This window comes from Prionailurus bengalensis, chromosome X (assembly GCF_016509475.1).
Source record: "Prionailurus bengalensis isolate Pbe53 chromosome X, Fcat_Pben_1.1_paternal_pri, whole genome shotgun sequence".
In the NCBI taxonomy this organism is placed as follows: domain Eukaryota; kingdom Metazoa; phylum Chordata; class Mammalia; order Carnivora; family Felidae; genus Prionailurus; species Prionailurus bengalensis.
The window spans coordinates 81,196,561-81,220,264 of NC_057361.1; the positions used below are offsets into that span (position 1 = coordinate 81,196,561).

Consider the following 23,704-nt stretch of genomic DNA (forward strand, 5'->3'; position numbering starts at 1 on the left):
CTAGGATCTAGCATCATTTATTCGACTTTGTGTGTGTGTGTGTGTGTGTGTTTAATTTTTTAATTTTAACATTTTTTTAATTTTAATTTTTAATTTTAATTTTTTCTACGTCATTAATTCCTTTCCTCCCTTCAAAATGACGAAATGAAAGAATTCACCCCAAAAGAAAGAGCAGGAAGAAACAACAGCCAGGGATTTAACCAACACAGATACAAACAAGATGTCTGAACCAGAATGTAGAATCACAATAATAAGAATACTAGCTGGAGTCGAAAATAGATTAGAATCCCTTTCTGCAGAGATAAAAGAAGTAAAAACTAGTCAGGATGAGATAAAAAAATAATGCTATAACTAAGCTGTGATCTCAAAAGGATGCCATAGTGGCAGTGATGGAGAAGGAAGAGCAGAGCATCAGCGATATAGAGGACAAACTTATAGAGAATAATGAAGCATAAAAAAAAGAGGGAGAGTAAGGCAAAAGAGCACGATTTCAGAATTACAGAAATCAGTGACTTATTAAAAAGGAACAACATCAGAATCATAGGGGTCCCAAAAGAGAAAGAGAGAGAAATAGGGGTAGAAGTGTTATGTGATGAAATCATAGCAGAAAACTTTCTTAACCTGGGGAAAGCCACATATATCAAAATCCAGAAAGCACAGATGACTCCCATTAGGGTCAACAAAAAACAAGCATCAACAAGGCATGTCATAGTCAAATTCACAATATACTCAGGCAAGGAGAGAATCATGAAAGCAGCAAGGGAAAAAAGGTCCTTAACCTACAAGGGAAGACACAGCAGGTTTGCAGCAGAATATCCACAGAAACTTGGCAGGCCAGAAAGGAGTGGCAGGATACATTCAATGTGCTGAATCAGAAAATTTTGCAGCCAATAATTCTTTATCCAGCAAGGCTGTCATTAAAATAGAAGGAGCAATAAAAAGTTTCCCAGAAAAACAAAACTTAAAGGAGTTTATGACCACTAAACCAGCCCTGCAAGAAATTTTAAGGGGGACTTTCTGAGGGGTGAAAATATGAAAAACAAAAACAAAAAGACCAAAAGCAAAAAAGGATTAGAAAGGACCAGAGAACACCACCAGAAACTCCAACTCTACAGGCATCATAAAGGCAATAAATTCATATCTTTCAGTACTCACTCTAAACATCAATGGACTCAATACTCCAATCAAAAGACATAGGGTAACAGAATGGATAAGAAACCAAGATCCATCTATATGCTGTGTACAAGAGACCCACTTTAGACCTAAAGACACCTTCAGATTGAAAATAAGGGGATAGAAAACCATCTATCATGCTGATGGTCAATAGAAGAAAGCCAGAGTTGCCATATTTATATCAGACAATCTAGACTTTAAAATAAAGACTGTGTCAAGATATGCAGAAGGGCATTATATCATAATCAAGAGTTCTATAGACAAAGAAGACCTAACCATTGTAAACATTTATGCGACAAATGTGGAAGCACCCAAATATATAAATCAATTAATCACAAACATAAAGAAACTCATCGATAGTATTACCATAATAGTAGGAGACTTCAACACCCCACTCACAACAATGGACAGATCATCTAATCAAAAAATCAACAAGGAAACAATGGCTTTGAATGACACACTGGACCAGATGGACTTAACAGATATATTCAGAACATTTCATCCTAAAGCAGCAGAATATACATTCTTCTCCAGTGCACGTGGAACATTCTCCAGAATAGACCATATACTGGGATACAAATCAGCCCTAAGTAAGTTGAAAAAGATTGAGATCATACCGTGCATATTTTCAGACCACAACACTATGAAACTCGAAATCAACCACAAGAAAAAGTGTGGAAAGGTAACAAATACTTGGAGACTGAAGAAAATCCTAATAAAAAATGAATGGGCTAACCAAGAAGTTAAAGAGGAAATTAAAAAATTCATGTAAGCCAACGGAAATGATAAAAACACAACCCAAAACCTCTGGGACGCAGCAAAGGCGGTCATAAGAGGAAAGTATATAGCAATCCAGGCCTTCCTAAAGAAGGAAGAAAGATCTCAGATACACAACCTAACCTTATGCCTTAAGGAGCTGGAAAAAGAACAGCAAATAAAGCCCAAAACCAGCAGAAGACAAGAAATAATAAAGATTAGAGCAGAAAATAATGCTATTGAAACCAAAAAAAACAGTAGAACAGATCAATGGAACCAGAAGCTGGTTCTTTGCAACTATTAACAAACTTGATAAACCACTAGCCAGTTTGACCAAGGAGAAGAAGGAAAGGACCCAAATAAATAAAATCAAGGATGGAAGGGAAGTGATCACTATGAGCTCAACAGAAATAAAAACTATAACAACAGAATATTATCAGCAATTATATGCCAATAAAATGGGTAATCTGGAAGAAATGGACAAATTCCTGGAAACATATACACTACCAAAACTGAAACAGGAAGAAATAGAAAATTTGAACACACCCATAACCAGTAAGGAAATCGAATTAGTAATCAAAAATCTGCCAAAAAGCAAGAATCCAGGGCCAGATGGCCCTCCAGGGGAATTCTACCAAACATATATCAAGAGTTAACACCTATTCTCTTGTAACTGTTCCAAAAAATAGAAATGGAAGGAAAACTTCCAAACTCTTTCTATGAAGCCAGCATTACCTTGATTCTAAAACCAGACAGAGACCACACTAAAAAGGAGAACTATAGACTAATTTCCGTGATGAACATGGATGCAAAAATCCTCAACAAGATATTAGCAAACTGGATCCAAAAATACATTAAAAAAATTATTCACCACAACCAAGTGGGATTTATACCTGGGATGCAGGGTGTTTCAGTATCCACAAAACAATTAACGTGATTCATCACATCAATAAAAGAAAGCACAAAACCCATATGATCCTCTCAATAGACGCAGAGAAAGCATTTGACAAAATACAGCATCCTTTCTTGATAAAAACCCTCAAAAAAGTAAGGATAGAAGGAGCATACCTCGAGATCATAAAAGCCATATATGAACGACCCAATGCTAATATCATCCTCAATGGAGAAAAACTGAGAGCTTTCCCCCTAAGGTCGGGAACAAGACACTGATGTCCACTCTCACCACTGTTATTAAACATAGTATTGGAAGTTTTAGCCTCTGCAATCGGACAACACAAAGAAACAAAAGGCATCCAAATTGGCTAGGAGGAGGTCAATCATTCACACATCACAGATGACATGATACTCTATATGGAAAACCAAAAGATTCCACCAAAAAACTTCTAGAATTGATTCATGAATTCAGCAATGTTTCAGGATATAAAATCAATGAACAGAAATTGGTTGCATTCCTATATACCAACAATGAAGTGACAGAAAGAGAAATCAAAGAATCAATCCCATTTACAGTTGTACCAAAAAACATAAAATACCTAGGAATAAACCTAACCAAACAGGTGAAAAATCTATACACTGAAAACTATATAGAAAGCTTATGACAGAGTTCCCGGCAAGATGGCGGCTTAAGAGGACGCTGGGCTCACCGCACGTCCTGCTGAACACTTAGATTCCACCTACACCTGCCTAACTAACCCAGAAATCCGCCAGAGGATTAGCAGAATGGAGTCGCCAGAGCCAAACGCAGATGAGAGGCCCACGGAAGAGGGTAGGAAGGGCGGCGAGGAGATGCGCGCTCCACGGACTGGAGGGAGGGAGCCGGGGCGGAGGGGCGGCTCGCCGGCCAAGCACAGCCCCCGAGTCTGGCTTGCAAAAGCGGAGGGGCCTGACGAACTGTGTTCCCACAACAAGCGCGACTTAGTGTCTGGGAGGTCATAAGTTAACAGCTATGCTCGGAAAGCGGGAAGACTGGAGGACAAAGGGAGGGAGAGCTGCTGAGCCCCCTGACAACAGAGCTCAGTTTGGTGGGGAACCAAGGCGCTCACCAGCGCCATCTCCCCCGCCCATCCCCTAGCCAAAATCCCAAAGAGAACCGGTTCCGGCCAGGGAACATGCTCGCTCCGCGCAAACACCCAACTCTGCGCTTCTGCAGAGCCAAAACTCCGGCAGCGGATCTGACTCCCTCCTGCGGCCACAGAGCCCCTCCTGAAGTGGATCACCTAAGGAGAAGCGATCTAAGCCTGCCCCTCCTGCCCCTGTGCACCTTGCCTACCCACCCCAGCTAATACGCCAGATCCCCAGCATCACAAGCCTGGCAGGGTGCAAGTAGCCCAGACGAGCCACACCACCCCACAGTGAATCCCGCCATTGGAGAGGGGAAGAGAAGGCACACACCAGTCTGACTGTGGCCCCAGCAGTGGGCTGGGGGCAGACATCAGGTCTGACTGCAGCGCCGCCCACCAACTCCAGCTATACACCACAGCACAGGGGAAGTGCCCTGCAGGTCCTCACCACGCCAGGGATTATCCAAAATGACCAAGCGGAAGAATTCCCCTCAGAAGAATCTCCAGGAAATAACAACAGCTAATGAGCTGATCAAAAAGGCTTTAAATAATATAACAGAAAGTGAATTTAGAATAATAGTCATAAAATTAATTGCTGGGCTTGAAAACAGTATACAGGACAGCAGAGAATCTCTTGCTACAGAGATCAAGGGACTAAGGAACAGTCACGAGGAGCTGAAAAACGCTTTAAACGAAATGCATAACAAAATGGAAACCACCACAGCTCGGCTTGAAGAGGCAGAGGAGAGAATAGGTGAACTAGAAGATAAAAGTTATGGAAAAAGAGGAAGCTGAGAAAAAGAGAGATAAAAAAATCCAGGAGTATGAGGGGAAAATTAGAGAACTAAGTGATACACTAAAAAGAAATAATATACGCATAATTGGTATCCCAGAGGAGGAAGAGAGAGGGAAAGGTGCTGAAGGGGTACTTGAAGAAATCATAGCTGAGAACTTCCCTGAACTGGGGAAGGAAAAAGGCATTGAAATCCAAGAGGCACAGAGAACTCCCTTCAGACGTAACTTGAATCGATCTTCTGCACGACATATCATAGTGAAACTGGCAAAATACAAGGATAAAGAGAAAATTCTGAAAGCAGCAAGGGGTAAACGTGCCCTCACATATAAAGGGAGACCTATAAGACTCGTGACTGATCTCTCTTTTGAAACTTGGCAGGCCAGAAAGAATTGGCACGAGATTTTCAGGGTGCTAGACAGAAAAAATCTGCAGCCAAGAATCCTTTATCCAGCAAGTCTGTCATTTAGAATAGAAGGAGAGATAAAGGTCTTCCCAAACAAACAAAAACTGAAGGAATTTGTCACCACTAAACCAGCCCTACAAGAGATCCTAAGGGGGACCCTGTGAGACAAAGTCCCAGAGACATCACTACAAGCATAAAACATACAGACATCACAATGACTCTAAACCCGTATCTTTCTATAATAACACTGAATGTAAATGGATTAAATGCGCCAACCAAAAGACATAGGGTATCAGAATGGATAAAAAAACAAGACCCATCTATTTGCTGTCTACAAGAGACTCATTTTAGACCTGAGGACACCTTTAGATTGAGAGTGAGGGGATGGAGAACTATTTATCATGCGACTGGAAGCCAAAAGAAAGCTGGAGTAGCCATACTTATATCAGACAAACTAGACTTTAAATTAAAGGCTGTAACAAGAGATGAAGAAGGACATTATATAATAGTTACAGGGTCTATCCATCAGGAAGAGCTAACAATTATAAATGTCTATGCGACGAATACCGGAGCCCCCAAATATATAAAACAATTACTCATAAACATAAGCAACCTTATTGAGAAGAATGTGGTAATTGCAGGGGACTTTAACACCCCACTTACAGAAATGGATAGATCATCTAGACACATGGTCAATAAAGAAACAAGGGCCCTGAATGAGACATTGGATCAGATGGACTTGACAGATATATTTAGAACTCTGCATCCCAAAGCAACAGAATATACTTTCTTCTCGAGTGCACATGGAACATTCTCCAAGATAGATCATATACTGGGTCACAAAACAGCCCTTCATAAGTTTACAAGAATTGAAATTATACCATGCTTACTTTCAGACCACAATGCTATGAAGCTTGAAATCAACCACAGAAAAAAGTCTGGAAAACCTCCAAAAGCATGGAGGTTAAAGAACACCCTACTAACGAATGAGTGGGTCAACCAGGCAATTAGAGAAGAAATTAAAAAATATATGGAAACAAACGAAAATGAAAATACAACAATCCAAATGCTTTGGGACACAGGGAAGGCAGTCCTGAGAGGAAAATACATTGCAATCCAGGCCTATCTCAAGAAACAAGAAAAATCCCAAATAAAAAATCTAACAGCACACCTAAAGGAACTAGAAGCAGAACAGCAAAGGCAGCCTAAACCCAGCAGAAGAAGAGAAATAATAAAGATCAGAGCAGAAATAAACAATATAGAATCTAAAAAAACTGTAGAGCAGATCAACGAAACCAAGAGTTGGTTTTTTGAAAAAATAAACAAAATTGACAAACCTCTAGCCAGGCTTCTCAAAAAGAAAAGGGAGATGACCCAAATAGAGAAAATCATGAATGAAAATGGGAATTATTACAACCAATCCCTCAGAGATACAAACAATTATCAGGGAATACTATGAAAAATTATATGCCAACAAACTGGACAACCTGGAAGAAATGGACAAATTCCTGAACACCCACACTCTTCCAAAACTCAATCAGGAGGAAATAGAAAGCTTGAACAGACCCATAACCAGCGAACAAATTGAATCGGTTATCAAAAATCTCCCAACAAATAAGAGTCCAGGACCAGATGGCTTCCCAGGGGAGTTCTACCAGACGTTTAAAGCAGAGATAATACCTATCCTTCTCAAGCTATTCCAAGAAATAGAAAGGGAAGGAAAACTTCCAGACTCATTCTATGAAGCCAGTATTACTTTGATTCCTAAACCAGACAGAGACCCAGTAAAAAAAGAGAACTACAGGCCAATATCCCTGATGAATATGGATGCAAAAATTCTCAATAAGATACTAGCAAATCGAATTCAACACCATATAAAAAGAATTATTCACCATGATCAAGTGGGATTCATTCCTGGGATGCAGGGCTGGTTCAACATTCGCAAATCAATCAACGTGATACATCACATTAACAAAAAAAAAGAGAAGAACCATATGATCCTGTCAATCGATGCAGAAAAGGCCTTCGACAAAATCCAGCACCCTTTCTTAATAAAAACCCTTGAGAAAGTCGGGATAGAAGGAACATACTTAAACATCATAAAAGCCATTTATGAAAAGCCCACAGCTAACATCATCCTCAACGGGGAAAAACTGAGAGATTTTTCCCTGAGATCAGGAACACGACAAGGATGCCCACTCTCACCGCTGCTGTTTAACATAGTGCTGGAAGTTCTAGCATCAGCAATCAGACAACAAAAGGAAATCAAAGGCATCAAAATTGGGCAAAGATGAAGTCAAGCTTTCGCTTTTTGCAGATGACATGATATTATACATGGAAAATCCGATAGACTCCACCAAAAGTCTGCTAGAACTGATACAGGAATTCAGCAAAGTTGCAGGATACAAAATCAATGTACAGAAATCAGTTGCATTCTTATACACTAACAATGAAGCAACAGAAAGACAAATAAAGAAACTGATCCCATTCACAATTGCACCAAGAAGCATAAAATACCTAGGAATAAATCTAACCAAAGATGTAAAGGATCTGTATGCTGAAAACTATAGAAAGCTTATGAAGGTAATTGAAGAAGATTTAAAGAAATGGAAAGACATTCCCTGCTCATGGATTGGAAAAATAAATATTGTCAAAATGTCAATACTACCCAAAGCTATCTACACATTCAATGCAATCCCAATCAAAATTGCACCAGCATTCTTCTCGAAACTAGAACAAGCAATCCTAAAATTCATATGGAACCACAAAAGGCCCCGAATAGCCAAAGGAATTTTGAAGAAGAAGACCAAAGCAGGAGGCATCACAATCCCAGACTTTAGCCTCTACTACAAAGCTGTCATCATCAAGACAGCATGGTATTGGCACAAAAACAGACACATAGACCAATGGAATAGAATAGAAACCCCAGAACTAGACCCACAAACGTATGGCCAACTCATCTTTGACAAAGCAGGAAAGAACATCCAATGGAAAAAAGACAGCCTCTTTAACAAATGGTGCTGGGAGAACTGGACAGCAACATGCAGAAGGTTGAAACTAGACCACTTTCTCACACCATTCACAAAAATAAACTCAAAATGGATAAAGGACCTAAATGTGAGACAGGAAACCATCAAAACCTTAGAGGAGAAAGCAGGAAAAGACCTCTCTGACCTCAGCCGTAGCAATCTCTTACTTGACACGTCCCCAAAGGCAAGGGAATTAAAAGCAAAAGTGAATTACTGGGATCTTATGAAGATAAAAAGCTTCTGCACAGCAAAGGAAACAACCAACAAAACTAAAAGGCAACCAACGGAATGGGAAAAGATATTCGCAAATGACATATCGGACAAAGGGCTAGTATCCAAAATCTATAAAGAGCTCACCAAACTCCACACCCGAAAAACAAATAACCCAGTGAAGAAATGGGCAGAAAACATGAATAGACACTTCTCTAAAGAAGACATCCGGATGGCCAACAGGCACATGAAAAGACGTTCAGCATCGCTCCTTATCAGGGAAATACAAATCAAAACCACACTCAGATATCACCTCACGCCAGTCAGAGTGGCCAAAGTCAACAAATCAGGAGACTATAGATGCTGGAGAGGATGTGGAGAAACGGGAACCCTCTTGCACTGTTGGTGGGAATGCAAATTGGTGCAGCCGCTCTGGAAAGCAGTGTGGAGGTTCCTCAGAAAATTAAAAATAGACCTACCCTATGACCCAGCAATAGCACTGCTAGGAATTTATCCAAGGGATACAGGAGCACTGATGCATAGGGCCACTTGTACCCCAATGTTCATAGCAGCACTCTCAACAATAGCCAAATTATGGAAAGAGCCTAAATGTCCATCAACTGATGAATGGATAAAGAAATTGTGGTTTATATACACAATGGAATATTACGTGGCAATGAGAAAAAATGAAATATGGCCTTTTGTGGAAACGTGGATGGAAGTGCAGAGTGTGATGTTAAGTGAAATAAGCCATACATAGAAAGACAGATACCATATCGTTTCACTCTTATGTGGATCCTGAGAAACTTAACAGGAACCCATGGGGGAGGGGAAGGAAAAAAAAAAAAAAGAGGTTAGAATGGGAGAGAGCCAAAGCATAAGAGACTGTTAAAAATTGAGAACAAACTGAGGGTTGATGGGGGGTGGGAGGGAGGAGAGGGTGGGTGATGGGTATTGAGGAGGGCACCTTTTGGGATGAGCATTGGGTGTTGTATGGAAACCAATTTGTCAATAAATTTCATAAAAAAATAAAAGAATTAAAATAAATAAATAAATAAATAAATAAATAAATAAACAAACTATAATAGTATTGTTGATTTTACATGATCTGTTTATTTCTGAAAAACATGTTTTAAAGTCCCCTATTCTGACTATGTATTTGCCATACTAATTGTGTTGTCTTTTATGTATTCCAAATATATATCATCAGATGCATAATGATTTATAATCTTATAGCTTTCTATAGTTTTATTGTAATCAAAACAAAATAGTCCTGCTTCTTTTTATGCTTTTGATATGTCATTGTTTATTCTTTTATCAGTATTACTAGACCTACATTTTTGGTTTCTTCATAAAATATTAAAGTTTCCTTCTGTTAAAAAAAAAAAAAGAAAGCTTATGACAGAAATTGAAGAAGACACAAAAAAAATGGAAAAAGATTCCATGATCCTGGGTATGAAGAACAAATTTTGTTAAAATGTTGATACTACCCAAAGCAATCTAGGATACAGGAAAATGTATAAAATCAATTGTATTTTAATACACCAGTAATGAAGGAGCAGAAAGAGAAATTAAGAAAACAATCCTAATTATAATTTCACCAAAAATACCTAGCATAAGATACCTAGGAAAAAACCTAACCAAAGAGGTGAATGACGTGTACTCTGAAAACTAAAATACAGATGAAAGAAACTGAGGACAACACAAAGAAATGGAAAGACATTACATGTTCATGAACTAAAAGAATATTGTTAAAATGTCTATACTACCCCAAGCAATCTACATATTCAATGCTATCCTTATCAAAATAACACCAGCATTATTCACAGAGCTAGAACAAACAATCCTAAAATTTGTATGGAACCAGAAAAGACCCCAAATAGCCAAAGCAATCTTGAAAAAGAAAACTAAGGCTGGAGGCATCACAATCCCAGACTTCAAAATGTATTACAAAGCTGTAATCATCAAGACAGTATGGTACTGGCACAAGAACAGACACTCAGGTCAATGGAATAGAATAGAGAACCCAGAAATGGAACCACAAATGTATGACCAACCAATCTTTGACAAAGCTGGAAAGAATATCCAATGGAATAAAGACAGTCTCTTCAGCAAGTGGTGCTGGGAAAACTGGACAGCAACATGCAGAAGAATGAACCTGGACCATTTTCTTACACCATACACAAAAATAAACTCAAAATGGATGAAAAACCTCAGTGTCAGACAAGAAGCCATCAAAATCCTCGAGGAGAAAGCAGGCAAAAACCTCTTTGATCTTGCCTACAGCAACTTCTTATACAAAATGTCTCTGGAGGCAAGGGAAACAAAAGCAAAAATGAACAACTGGGACTTCATCAAAATAAAATTTTCTGCACAATGAAGGAAACAATCAGCAAAACTAAAAGGCAACCAACAGAATGGGAGAAGATATTTGCAAATGACATATGAGATAAAGAGTTAGTATCCAAAATCTATAAAGAACTTACCCAACTCAACACACACAGAAAAAATAATCCAGTGAAGAAATGGGCAAAAGACATGAATAGACACTTCTCCAAAGAAAACATGCAGATGGCCAACTGACACACGAAAAAATGCTCAACATCACTTATCATCAGGGAAATACAAATCAAAACCACCATGAGATACCACATTATACCTGTCAGAATTGCTAACTTTAACAACTCAAGCAACAACAGACGTTGGCGAGGATGCAGAGAAAGAAGATCTCATTCGCACTCTTGGTGGGAATGCAAGCTGGTGCAGCCACTCTGGAAAATAGTATGAGGATTCCTCAAAAAGCTAAAAAAGAAGTACCCTACAACCCAGCAATTGCACTACTAGGTATTTATACGAGGGATACAGGTATACTGTTGTGAAGGGACACATGCACCCCAATGTTTATAGCAGCACTATCAACAATAGCCACAGCATGGAAAGAGCCCAAATGTCCATTGATGGATGAATGGATAAAGAAGATGTGGTATATATATATGCAGTGGAGTATTATTTGGCAATCAAAAAGAATGAAATCTTGCCATTTGCAAATATGTGGATGGAACTGGAGGGCATTATGCTAAGTGAAATTAGTCAGAGAAAGACAAATATCATATGACTTCACTCACATGAGGACTTTAAGAGACAAAACAGATGGACATAATGGAAGGGAAACAAAAATAATATAAAAACAGAGAGGGGAACAAAACATAAGAGACTCATTAATATGGAGAACATACAGAGGATTACTGGAGGGGGTGTGGGAGGGGAGATGGGCTAAATGGGTAAGGAGCACTAAGGAATCTACTCCTGACATCATTTTAACACTATATGCTAACTACTTTGAATGTAAATTTTAAAAAACAAAATTGAAAAAAAAAGAGTACACTTAGCATGATGAGCACTGAGTACAGAATTCTTGAGTCACTATATTGTACGCCTGAAATTAATATAACACTGTATATTAATTATATTGGAATGATGATTAAAAATACTAAAAACTTTTTTTTTTCAATATATGAAATTTATTGTCGAATTGGTTTCCATACAACACCCAGTGCTCATCCCAAAAGGTGCCCTCCTCAATACCCATCACCCACCCTCCCCTCCCTCCAACCTCCATGAACCCTGTTTGTTCTCAGTTTTTAAGAGTCTCTTATGCTTTGGCTCTCTCCCACTCTAACCTCTTTTTTTTTTTCCTTCCCCTCCTCCATGGGTTTCTGTTAAGTTTCTCAGGATCCACATAAAAGTGAAAACATGGTATTTGTCTTGCTCTGTATGGCTTATTTCATTTAGCATCACACTCTCCAGTTCCATCCATGTTGCTACAAAGGGCCATATTTCGTTCTTTCTCATTGCCCTGTAGTACTCCATTGTGTATATAAACCACAATTTCTTTATCCATTCATCAGTTGATGGACATTTAGGCTCTTTCCATAATTTGGCTATTGTTGAGAGTGCTGCTATAAACATTGGGGTACAAGTGCCCCTATGCATCAGCACTCCTGTATCCCTTGGGTAAGTTCCTAGCAGTGCTATTGCTGGGTCATAGGGTAGGTCTATTTTTAATTTTCTGAGGAACCTCCACACTGCTTTCCAGAGTGGCTGCACCAGTTTGCATTCCCACCAACAGTGCAAGAGGGTTCCCGTTTCTCCACATCCTCTCCAGCATCTATAGTCTCCTGATTTGTTCACTTTGGCCACTCTGACTGGCGTGAGGTGATACCTGAGTGTGGTTTTGATTTGTATTTCCCTGATAAGGAGCGACGCTGAACATCTTTTCATGTGCCTGTTGGCCATCCGGATGTCTTCTTTAGAGAAGTGTCTATTCATGTTTTCTGCCCATTTCTTCACTGGATTATTTGTTTTTTGGGTGTGGAGTTTGGTGAGCTCTTCATAGATTTTGGATACTAGCCCTTTGTCCGATATGTCATTTGCAAATATCTTTTCCCATTCCGTTGGTTGCCTTTTAGTTTTGTTGATTGTTTCCTTTGCTGTGCAGAAGCTTTTTATCTTCATAAGGTCCCAGTAATTCATTTTTGCTTTTAATTCCCTTGCCTTTGGGGATGTGTTGAGTAAGAGATTGCTACGGCTGAGGTCAGAGAGGTCTTTTCCTGCTTTCTCCTCTAGGGTTTTGATGGTTTCCTGTCACACATTCAGGTCCTTTCTCCATTTTGAGTTCGTTTTTGTGAATGGTGTGAGAAAGTGGTCTAGTTTCAACCTTCTGCATGTTGCTGTCCAGTTCTCCCAACACCATTTGTTAAAGAGACTGTCTTTTTTCCATTGGATTTTCTTTCCTGCTTTGTCAAAGATTAGTTGGCCATACGTGTGTTGGTCTAGTTCTGGGGTTTCTACTCTATTCCATCGGTCTATGTGTCTGTTTTTGTGCCAATACCATGCTGTCTTGATGATGACAGCTTTGTAGTAGACTCTGGGATTGTAATGCCTCCTGCTTTGGTCTTCATCTTCAAAATTACTTTGGATATTCAGGGCCTTTTGTGGTTCCATATGAATTTTAGGATGGCTTGTTCTAGTTTCAAGAAGAATGCTGGTGCAATTTTGATTGGGATTGCATTGAATGTGTAGATAGCTTTGGGTAGTACTGACATTTTGACAACATTTATTCTTCCAATCCATGAGCAGGGAATGTCTTTCCATTTCTTTAAATCTTCTTCAATTACCTTCATAAGCTTTCTATAGTTTTCAGCATACAGATCTTTTACATCTTTGGTTAGATTTATTCCTAGGTATTTTATGCTTCTTAGTGCAATTGTGAATGGGATCAATTTCTTTATTTGTCTTTCTGTTGCTTCATTGTTAGTGTATAAGAATGCAACTGATTTCTGTACATTGATTTTGTATCCTGCAACTTTGCTGAATTCCTGTATCAGTTCTAGCAGACTTTTGGTGGAGTCTATCGGATTTTCCATGTATAATATCATGTCATCTGCAAAAAGCGAAAGCTTGACTTCATCTTTGCCAATTTTGATGCCTTTGATTTCCTTTTGTTGTCTGATTGCTGATGCTAGAACTTCCAGCACTATGTTAAACAGCAGCGGTGAGAGTGGGCATCCCTGTCGTGTTCCTGATCTCAGGGAAAAAGCTCTCAGTTTTTCCCCTTTGAGGATGATGTTAGCTGTGGGCTTTTCATAAATGGCTTTTATGATCTTTAAGTATGTTCCTTCTATCCCGACTTTCTCAAGGGTTTTTATTAAGAAAGGGTGCTGGATTTTCTCAAAGGCCTTTTCTGCATCGATTGACAGGATCATATGGTTCTTATCTTATCTTTTCTTTTATTAATGTGATGTATCACGTTGATTGATTTTCAAATGTTGAACCAGTCCTGCATCCCAGGAGTGAATCCCACTTGATCATGGTGAATCATTCTTTTTATATGGTGTTGAATTCGATTTGCTAGTATCTTATTGAGAATTTTTGCATCCATATTCATCAGGGATATTGGCCTGTAGCTCTCTTTTTTTACTGGGTCTCTGTCTGGTTTAGGAATCAAAGTAATACTGGCTTCATAGAATGAGTCTGGAAGTTTTCCTTCCCTTTCTATTTCTTGGAAGCTTCAGAAGGATAGGTATTATCTCTGCTTTAAACGTCTGGTAGAACTCCCCTGGGAAGCCCTCTGGTCCTGGACTCTTATTTGTTGGGAGATTTTTGATAACCGATTCAATTTGTTCGCTGGTTATGGGTCTCTTCAAGCTTTCTATTTACTCCTGATTGAGTTTTGGAAGAGTGTGGGTGTTCAGGAATTTGTCCATTTCTTCCAGGTTGTCCAATTTGTTGGCATATAATTTTTCATAGTATTTCCTGATAATTGTTTGTATCACTGAGGGATTGGTTGTAATAATCCATTTTCATTCATGATTTTCTCTATTTGGGTCATCTCCCTTTTCTTTTTGAGAAGCCTGGCTAGAGGTTTGTCAATTTTTGTTAATTTTTTCAAAAAACCTACTCTTGTTTTCGGTGATCTGCTGTACAGTTTTTTTTAGATTGCCTATTGTTTATTTCTGCTCTGATCTTTATTATTTCTCTTCTTCTGCTGGGTTTAGGCTGCCTTTGCTGTTCTGCTTCTGTTTCCTTTAGGTGTGCTGTTAGATTTTGTATTTGGGATTTTTCTTGTTTCTTGAGATAGGCCTGGATTGCAATGTATTTTCCTCTCAGGACTGCCTTCGCTGTGTCCCAAAGCGTTTGGATTGTTGTATTTTAATTTTCATTTGTTTCCGTATATTTTTTTGATTCCTTCTCTAATTGCCTAGTTGACCCACTCATTCTTTAGTAGGGTGTTCTTTAACCTCCATGCTTTTGGAGGTTTTCCAGACTTTTTCCTGTGGTTGATTTCAAGCTTCATAGCATTGTGGTCTGAAAGTATGCATGGTATAATTTCAATTCTTGTAAACTTATGAAGGGCTGTTTTGTGACCCAGTATATGATCTATCTTGGAGAATGTTCCATGTGCACTCCAGAAGAAAGTATATTCTGTTGCTTTGGGATGCAGAGTTCTAAATATATCTGTCAAGTCCATCTGATCCAATGTCTCATTCAGAGCCCTTGTTTCTTTATTGACCGTGTGTCTAGATGATCTACCCATTTTTGTAAGCAGAGTGTTAAAGTCCCCTGCAATTACCACATTCTTACCAATAAGGTTGCTTATGTTTATGAGTAATTGTTTTATATATTTGGGGGCTCCCGTATTCGGCTCATAGACATTTATAACTGTTAGCTCTTCCTGATGGATAGACCCTGTAATTATTATCTAATGCCCTTCTTCCTCTCTTGTTACAGCCTTTAATTTAAAGTCTAGTTTGTCTGATATAAGTATGGCTACTCCAGCTTTCTTTTGGCTTCCAGTAGCATGATAAATAGTTCTCCATCCCCTCACTCTCAATCTAAAGGTGTCCTCAGGTCTAAAATGAGTCTCTTGTAGACAGCAAATAGATGGGTCTTGTTTTTTTATCCATTCTGATACCCTATGTCTTTTGGTTGGTGCATTTAGTCCATTTACATTCAGTGTTATTATAGAAAGATACGGGTTTAGAGTCATTGTGATGTCTGTATGTTTTATGCTTATAGTGATGTCTCTGGGACTTTGTCTCACAGGGTCCCCCTTAGGATCTCTTGTAGGGCTGGTTTAGTGGTGACAAATTCCTTCAGTTTTTGTTTGTTTGGGAAGACCTTTATCTCTCCTTCTATTCTAAATGACACACTTGCTGGATAAAGGATTCTCGGCTGCATATTTTTTCTGTTCAACACATTGAAGATCTCCTGCCATGCCTTTCTGGCCTGCCATGTTTCAAAAGAGAGATCAGTCACAAGTCTTATAGGTCTCCCTTTATATGTGAGGGCACGTTTATCCCTTGTTGCTTTCAGAATTTTCTCTTTATCCTTGTATTTGCCAGTTTCACTATGATATGTCGTGCAGAAGATCGATCCAAGTTACCTCTAAAGGGAGTTCTCTGTGCCTCTTGGATTTCAATGCCTTTTTCCTTCCCCAGTTCAGGGAAGTTCTCAGCTATTATTTCTTCAAGTACACCTTCAGCACCTTTCCCTCTCTCTTCCTCCTCTGGGACACCAATTATGCATATATTATTTCTTTTTAGTGTATCACTTAGTTCTCTAATTTTCCCCTCATACTCCTGGATTTTTTTATCTCTCTTTTTCTCAGCTTCCTGTTTTTCCATAATTTTATCTTCTAGTTCACCTATTCTCTCCTCTGCCTATTCAATCCGATCCGTGGACGTTTCCATTTTATTTTGCATGTTGTTTAAAGCATTTTTCAGCTCCTCTTGACTGTTCCTTAGTACCTTGATCTCTGTAGCCAGAGATTCTCTGCCGTCCTGTATACTGTTTTCAAGCTCAGCGATTAATTTTATGACTATTATTCTAAATTCACTTTCTGTTATATATAATTTAAATCCTTTTTGATCAGTTCATTAGCTGTTGCTATTTCCTGGAGATTCTTTTGAGGGGAATTCTTCCGTTTGGACATTTTGGATAGTCCCTGGAGTGGTGCGGACCTGCAGGGCACTTCCCCTGTGCTGTGGTGTATAACTGGAGTTGGTGGGCGGGGCCGCAGTCAGACCTGATGTCTGCCCCCAGCCCACTGCTGGGGCCACAGTCAGACTGGTGTGTGCCTTCTCTTCCCCTCTCCTAGGGGCGGGATTCACTGTGGGGTGTCGTGGCCTGTCTGAGATACTTGCACACTGCCAGGCTTGTGGTGCTGGGGATCTGGTGTATTAGCTGGTGTGGGTAGCCAAGGTGCACGGGGGCAGGAGGGACAGGCTTAGCTTGCTTCTCCTTAGGTGATCCACTTCAGGAGGGGCCCTGTGGCAGCTGGAGGGAGTCAGACCCGCTGCCAGAGGGGTGGCTCTGCAGAAGCACAGTGTTGGGTGTTTGCATGGAGCAAGCAAGTTCCCTGGCAGGAACTGGTTCCCTTTGGGATTTTGTCTGGGGGATGGGCGAGGGAGATGGCGCTGGCGAGCACCTTTGTTCCCCACCAAACTGAGCTCTGTCGTCCTGGGGCTCAGCAACTCTCCCTCCTGTTGTCCTCCAGCCCTCCCGTTCTCTGAGCAGAACTGTTAGCTTATAACCTTCCAGATGTCAAGTCCCGCTCGCTGTCAGAACACACTCTGTCCGGCCCCTCTGCTTTTGCAAGCCAGACTCGGGCACTCTGTTTGGCCGGTGGGCCGCCCCTCCACCCTGGCTCCTTCCCGCCAGTCCGTGGAGCGAGCACCGCCTCTCTGCCCTTCCTATCCTCTTCCGTGGGTCTATTGTCTGCGCTTGGCTCCGGCGACTCCATTCTGCTAATCTTCTGGCGGTTTTCTGGGTTAGGCAGGTGTGGGTGGAATCTAAGTGATCAGCAGGACGCGCGGTGAGCCCAGAGTCCTCCTATGGTGCCATCTTCCCTACTAAAACCTTTTTTAAAGGCTCAAAAAATACATGTATTCTCTGAAAATATGCAAGGGGTATTACTCCCCTCCCCCAAACCCTGGAATAGTTAAGCCACTTAAAGATCAGTTTGCCCATCTGAGGAACTAAGTACCACTTTCTCTAATCTTGTCAGGACATTTAGTGGTTTAATGAATTGATTTGTGAAAGGAAGTTTAAGACCCTGTGAGCAAGATGCTGCAAATTGTAAAACAGCCTGCTAAATGGCTACTCACCCAAAACAAGGAACAATTTATGCCAGACATAAAAAATCTGATTGAACTTGCTTTATTACATGTGTACCTCTTGGGCGATGAAAGACTTGTAAAACAATGTTTCTGGGACAATAAACTAGGGGTACCTGTTTGCAATGGTATTGTAAATACAAATGTTTCTATTATTGTGCTGGTGGCCAACAGAGGAACAGATTTGTTTGAAAACAGATTTTGTTTGAACAGCAAGACTCTGAACATAAGAGTTACTCAGAAAATTCTTCATGAATAAAATTATTCAAATTTTGACCTGTATTTACACCTTAATATATTGGAAATCTTTCCAAAAGACAAAATAATCTGAAAGGTAATAGGTCACATCTTCCTAGTAGATGACATCACATACCCAAGGAATGCCATGTAAGAATAAGAATGAAAAGGGAGTAAAAGTCAAAAGATTATTGTAACTATATTTGGAGAATATAGGGATGATTCCACAGTGGTTCCTGGACCTCCTACCTGCATCACAGTCACCTTGGGAATGTATGAAAACTGGATATTCTCAAGGGAGGGAGCTAAAGACTGAATTTAACAAGTCTCCCAGGTGATCCTAATGCACATCAAAGGTCAGAAATTTTTGGTTTTATAGGGAAGTTTAGTGCTAGTTTTCAAAGGAAAAAATGCGAGATTTCCCTCAACTTCTTTCATCCATTCATTCAATAAACATGTACCAGCACTTGTTATAGACAAGGCATCATACTAGGAGCTGCAAAACCCCCAGAACAATTTGGGTGGGAAAGGAAAACATTATGTATGATTTAGGAGCCAATGTTCATTTTCCTTTCTACACTGTTTCAGTACCTTGTTCATTTCCTGTTTTATTCTCTTTGAGCTACAGCCTCATGCCCTGCTTGATATTGCTTCAAAAGCACTTAAGGAGTGGATATAAGACAGCAACACAGAAACCAAGCATGAGGAGAGAGAGTGTTGCAGTGGGGGCAAAGTGCAACTGCTGGCTTTCCTTACTCTCAGAAGATAGCAAGGAAACAAACAGCAGGAAGAAAATCCATCCAGAAAAAAAAAAATCTGAACCGTCTTGGCTTGTTAATATGGAATTCTGACATAAGCCTTAGGTACACCTGCAGGTTTCAGGTGATATTATAAAACCCAAAAACTACAAAAATATACCAGATTCCATGGTGCAAAGATTACGTGCCATATATTTTCCCTTTCCCTTACAGAGACAGTCTTTCCCCTTCTTAACCTTGATTTGGGCTAAGGGGAACCCCCTTGCTCTCTGTTTTTCTGTTAGTTTACCCAAGGTAAATAGATATGAGAGAGAATAAGAAGCCTGAATATAAACTGAACAAGTTAACAACTGCTAGATAATGCCAAAAATAAGGGTCCAAGGAGCATCCTTGGATAACTAGAAAGTGAATAGAGGAAAAGAAAATGGATAGGAAAAGAAGTTCTCAAAATTCACCCAAAATTGGATTCAAAGTAATAGGACTTGATAGCAAAATTAAAACTGATAATAAGATTCAGAATTTACTGGGTAGGAGATTTTTTCCATGCATGTAAATGGATCCTCAAGAAACCACATACAGTGAAACCCCTTTCAAACATCACTGTGAGCTATTTGAACACAGTTTGCGTGGTTTTATCACCTGATGTTACCACCCTCTCTTAGCATTTTCCACACATTTTACATTTAAAGTGGTTAGTTCACAGAAAAGCATAGCACACAAGATTTCCTGTATCTTTCCAGGTATTGTTCTTTGTCTACTCTCAATTGATCCCATAAATTCCAAGGCCCTTGTAGTTTTCTAAATCCCTCAAGGTTCCAAAAACAGAACCTGGCAAAAATGCATGTGTCCCTGAGTTTTCAGATGTTTCCTCTTCATCAAAGTGGTCCCTGGTAAAAAGCCACTATTCTGGGTTTCAGGCAACATCAGGAGATTTTTCCACCAAAAGCCTGTCAACCATTCCAGGTTGTGCAATTTGTGTGTATGCATGTGTAAACAAAATCATATAACTAATCCGAATCAGAGGTTCCTAGTGAGTCCCAAAGCTGCTGTAGACTAAACGTTTGAACATTAAGTTTTCATCTCACCGGTCTGCCTGTGCATTGGATATTCAGGGCTGACCTAAGACAGTGAGGGTCCCCAGAGTCTTAGCTTCTTGCTATGCTCTGAAAATCGGGCTCACATTAATCGTTTAACCTGTTCGTAGAATTCCCAGGTATCCAGAGCTAGCCCAGGGGACCTGTAAGGATAAGTCAAGTCATCATTTTTATCAGAATTTTTAAAAAGGAGCTTTGAGGGGCGCCTGGGTGGTGCAGTCGGTTAAGCATCCGACTTCAGCCAGGTCACGATCTCGCGGTCCGTGAGTTTGAGCCCCGCGTCAGGCTCTGGGCTGATGGCTCGGAGCCTGGAGCCTGTTTCCGATTCTGTGTCTCCCTCTCTCTCTGCCCCTCCCCCGTTCATGCTCTGTCTCTCTCTGTCCCAAAAATAAATAAACGTTGAAAATAAAAAAATCTTTAAAAAAAAAGGAGCTTTGAAATAACAGTCCTAAAACAGAAAATGAAGTATATTTCTGCTGCAAAGTTACTCTAATCATTGCACAAGAAGAGGCGTTTTATTTCCTATTAACCAGATAATTTTGAATTCCTTAGCTTTTGTTTTTATTCTGTAGGCTAAGATAATATTTGAGATGGATTCCTCCAAACCCCTCAAAAAAAATTCCAAACTATGCTATGACTGGTAATGCTGGGCTATTCATTTTGATTAATGATAATTTACAATCATCACTCAAGGTCACAAGCAATTCGGGACCAATATAGATAAAACTAGCATGTTTTCAGGGGTTACTGTGCATCATGAATTAAATTAAATATGAATTGAAGTTGTTTGTTCAACCAGCCAGTTCATTCTTCGAATCCTACTCATTTGGTGATGTAAATTTATGGGATTAGAGCCAGAAAAATAATAGAACTTTCTCATCTTCTCTACTGTAGCTCTAACATACACTGCTTGCCTCTCTATTTTATTTATATTATTTTAACAAATACACTCAGAGTTCAATTTTAGTTGAAGAATAACAACTAGACCATTCAAGAGGATATTTGCATGAAGCAGTAATAAAGGCATTATCTAAATAGTCAGTACTGGTTTTTCAGTGCAGTAAATTCTCCAGTTTGTTTAGTTCTCCCTCCTTAGAGACTTCCTGAACCTTAGTGTCCACTGCAACAGAGGGAATCTTCCTTGGCAGTATTCAGCTCTGTATTCACATACATTTTGGTTCCATGGATAACTAAGTTATGACCAACCAATCACACAAATCTTAACTTTGAATGCTACATTTGAAACACTTCCAAATATTTTAAGAAGTAGTGAATCATGCAAAGATCTTTTCTTTCCCTCTCTCACCTACAAACTGTTTAAAAGGTAAGAAATTAGTTTATCTTCCATTAAAATATCTTTAAAATGATTCCAAAGTTTTCAAAACAACAGCAATCTTGAAATTCATTGAAAGTTCCACATTAAGGCCTCTCTTCATTTAAAGTGAAGAGCAACAGAAATTTTGATATGAACATGATTGTGAAAGTATATGTTTTCTAATATTAGATTTCAAAATCATCAACTGAAACTACATTTTAATATGATCCCAATTTTTTTAAATTTGTGTTTATGAATACATTTTGATGTAAAGAAATATGGTAAAATGCCAACAGTGATTATTTGGGGCAATGGAATCACCATGATTTTTTATTTTTTAATGTTTTTCTGAATTTTTCAAATATCTTTGAAGCAGATAGGCATTTATTTTAAAATGCAAAAACAAAGGCATCATTTAAAAATTTAATCTATTTTTCTCTATATATTAAATCAAGCTTAGTTGTTGAAAGAGGCAAGCGAATCAACATACCTTTTGATTAAATGGGCTCGGCTGTTCACATAGTTGGAGTCAAAGGAATAGTTTTCAGTCTGCAATGGGAAAAAAAAAGATTAAAAATGTTACATAGATGATTCACGGAAAGAGCCAAACTGTCCTACTTATGAGGAATTTTTCTACTGGATGAGAAGCAATGAATGAATCAGAAACCAAGGCCATAGCTGGGTAACACCCTGAGGAATGCCTGCTGCCTGCTTAGGGCTCTGAGGGCTCTGTAGAAGCAGCCCTCACTTACAGACCAAGATGAACTTTACTCAAACATCCCCTATAATATGGATGGCTACTGACCATGCAACCACTTAGAGGAAGATACAACATGACCTACAATCTTTACAGAAACTAATTGTTTTCAATTCCCAGTGGATATAATTCTGTGCCTATCAAATTGACTGGAAGTTCAAAGGTATTTTTATTAGTAGTACATAATTAACATGTTAAAATATTTATTCCATAGATATGGAAATACAGACAAGCTAATCCCCTACTGTGGATTTAAACTCTGCACTTCCTTTTGTTTTAAGACATTTTGCTCAGCATTAGTTATGCAGGAAGGCCTTCGTTTTATCACAGATATAAAGGCAAACAACTATTATGCCTGAAACTGGATGAAGGGCAGTCCACAGGGAGTGCCAAAGCTTTTCATGTGAAACATGAAGCTTGCGAGCAAACCCTGTCTCAGCTCCTATCATTAAAACACCACTTCCTAATCTGGTTACAGTAGACTGCCTGAGCAACAGCTTTACAAAAACAAATGCAAAATACCTGCCAAATGAATGAGATGGGAAAACAGTTCATGAGCACCGAAAGGGAGCAGCCTTAGAAGGTGGGAATGCAGGGAAAAGTTGACACTGAAGTAACTGAAAGTTCTAGTACAGTGGATCTTACTCCCAACACTCAAGTATTATTCTGACTGAACCATCGTATATACTGGAAAATGCATAAACACATCTCCTCCACCCTCCTGCTCTTCTACCAGAAATCATCTCCATCCCCACCATTCTCATCATTCCTTAGGACCTTCTGAAATGACTTCAACTAAAAGTGCCTGGAAAAGGAAACACAATAGCTGTCTAGCTACCAAAATACCAGATTCCTTTCAGATGACTACCTGTCAGACATTAACTGTTCTAGGTTCTTAGACACAGATTTTGGTTGCAAGGAACTGAAAGTTTAGTAGAGGAGAACAGGAAAGGTGATAGTAGATGCAACTACCACATGAGCATCAAACAGCCAACAGTTAGGGTAGAGACCCTAAGTATCTAGAGTAGGTGGGGATGGGGGGTGGTAAGTAGGCAGGAAAAAGGAGGAGAGAATATTGAGAAGGAATCTAAATCCCATCATTGTCTTGTACTTACTCAGGCATGCTCATGCCCTCTGAATGCCCCTCATTTGAAGATGGGCTCTATAATATCTATTCACACTACTTTTATGTACAGGCTAAAATGCACTTTAATGTAAACCACAAGTGATTTTTGGTTCTGTTGTAAGGAATGGAGTGGGAGAGTAAAAAATAAAAAGGATCAGTTCATTTCTAATTTGTTCATAAAAATAGAACTACCCTATGAGCCAGCAATTGCACTACTAGGTATTTATCCAAGGGATACAGGTATACTGTTTTGAAGGGACACATGCACCCCCATGTTTATAGCAGAACTATCAACAATAGCCACAGTATGGAAAGAGCCCAAATGTCCATCGATGGATGAGTGGATAAAGAA

General features: G+C 39.4%; 1 protein-coding gene across 2 annotated transcripts in view; it reads right to left on the reverse strand.

Moving 5' to 3' along the window:
• PCDH19 (protocadherin 19) overlaps positions 1-23,704 on the reverse strand; it is a 156,775-nt gene that overhangs the window by 61,062 nt on the left and 72,009 nt on the right. For both annotated transcript variants that reach the window (XM_043569811.1, XM_043569810.1), the window contains exon 3: positions 21,960-22,018. In XM_043569811.1, the coding sequence (XP_043425746.1) occupies positions 21,960-22,018 (59 nt within the window). The remainder of the gene's footprint in view (positions 1-21,959; positions 22,019-23,704) is intronic.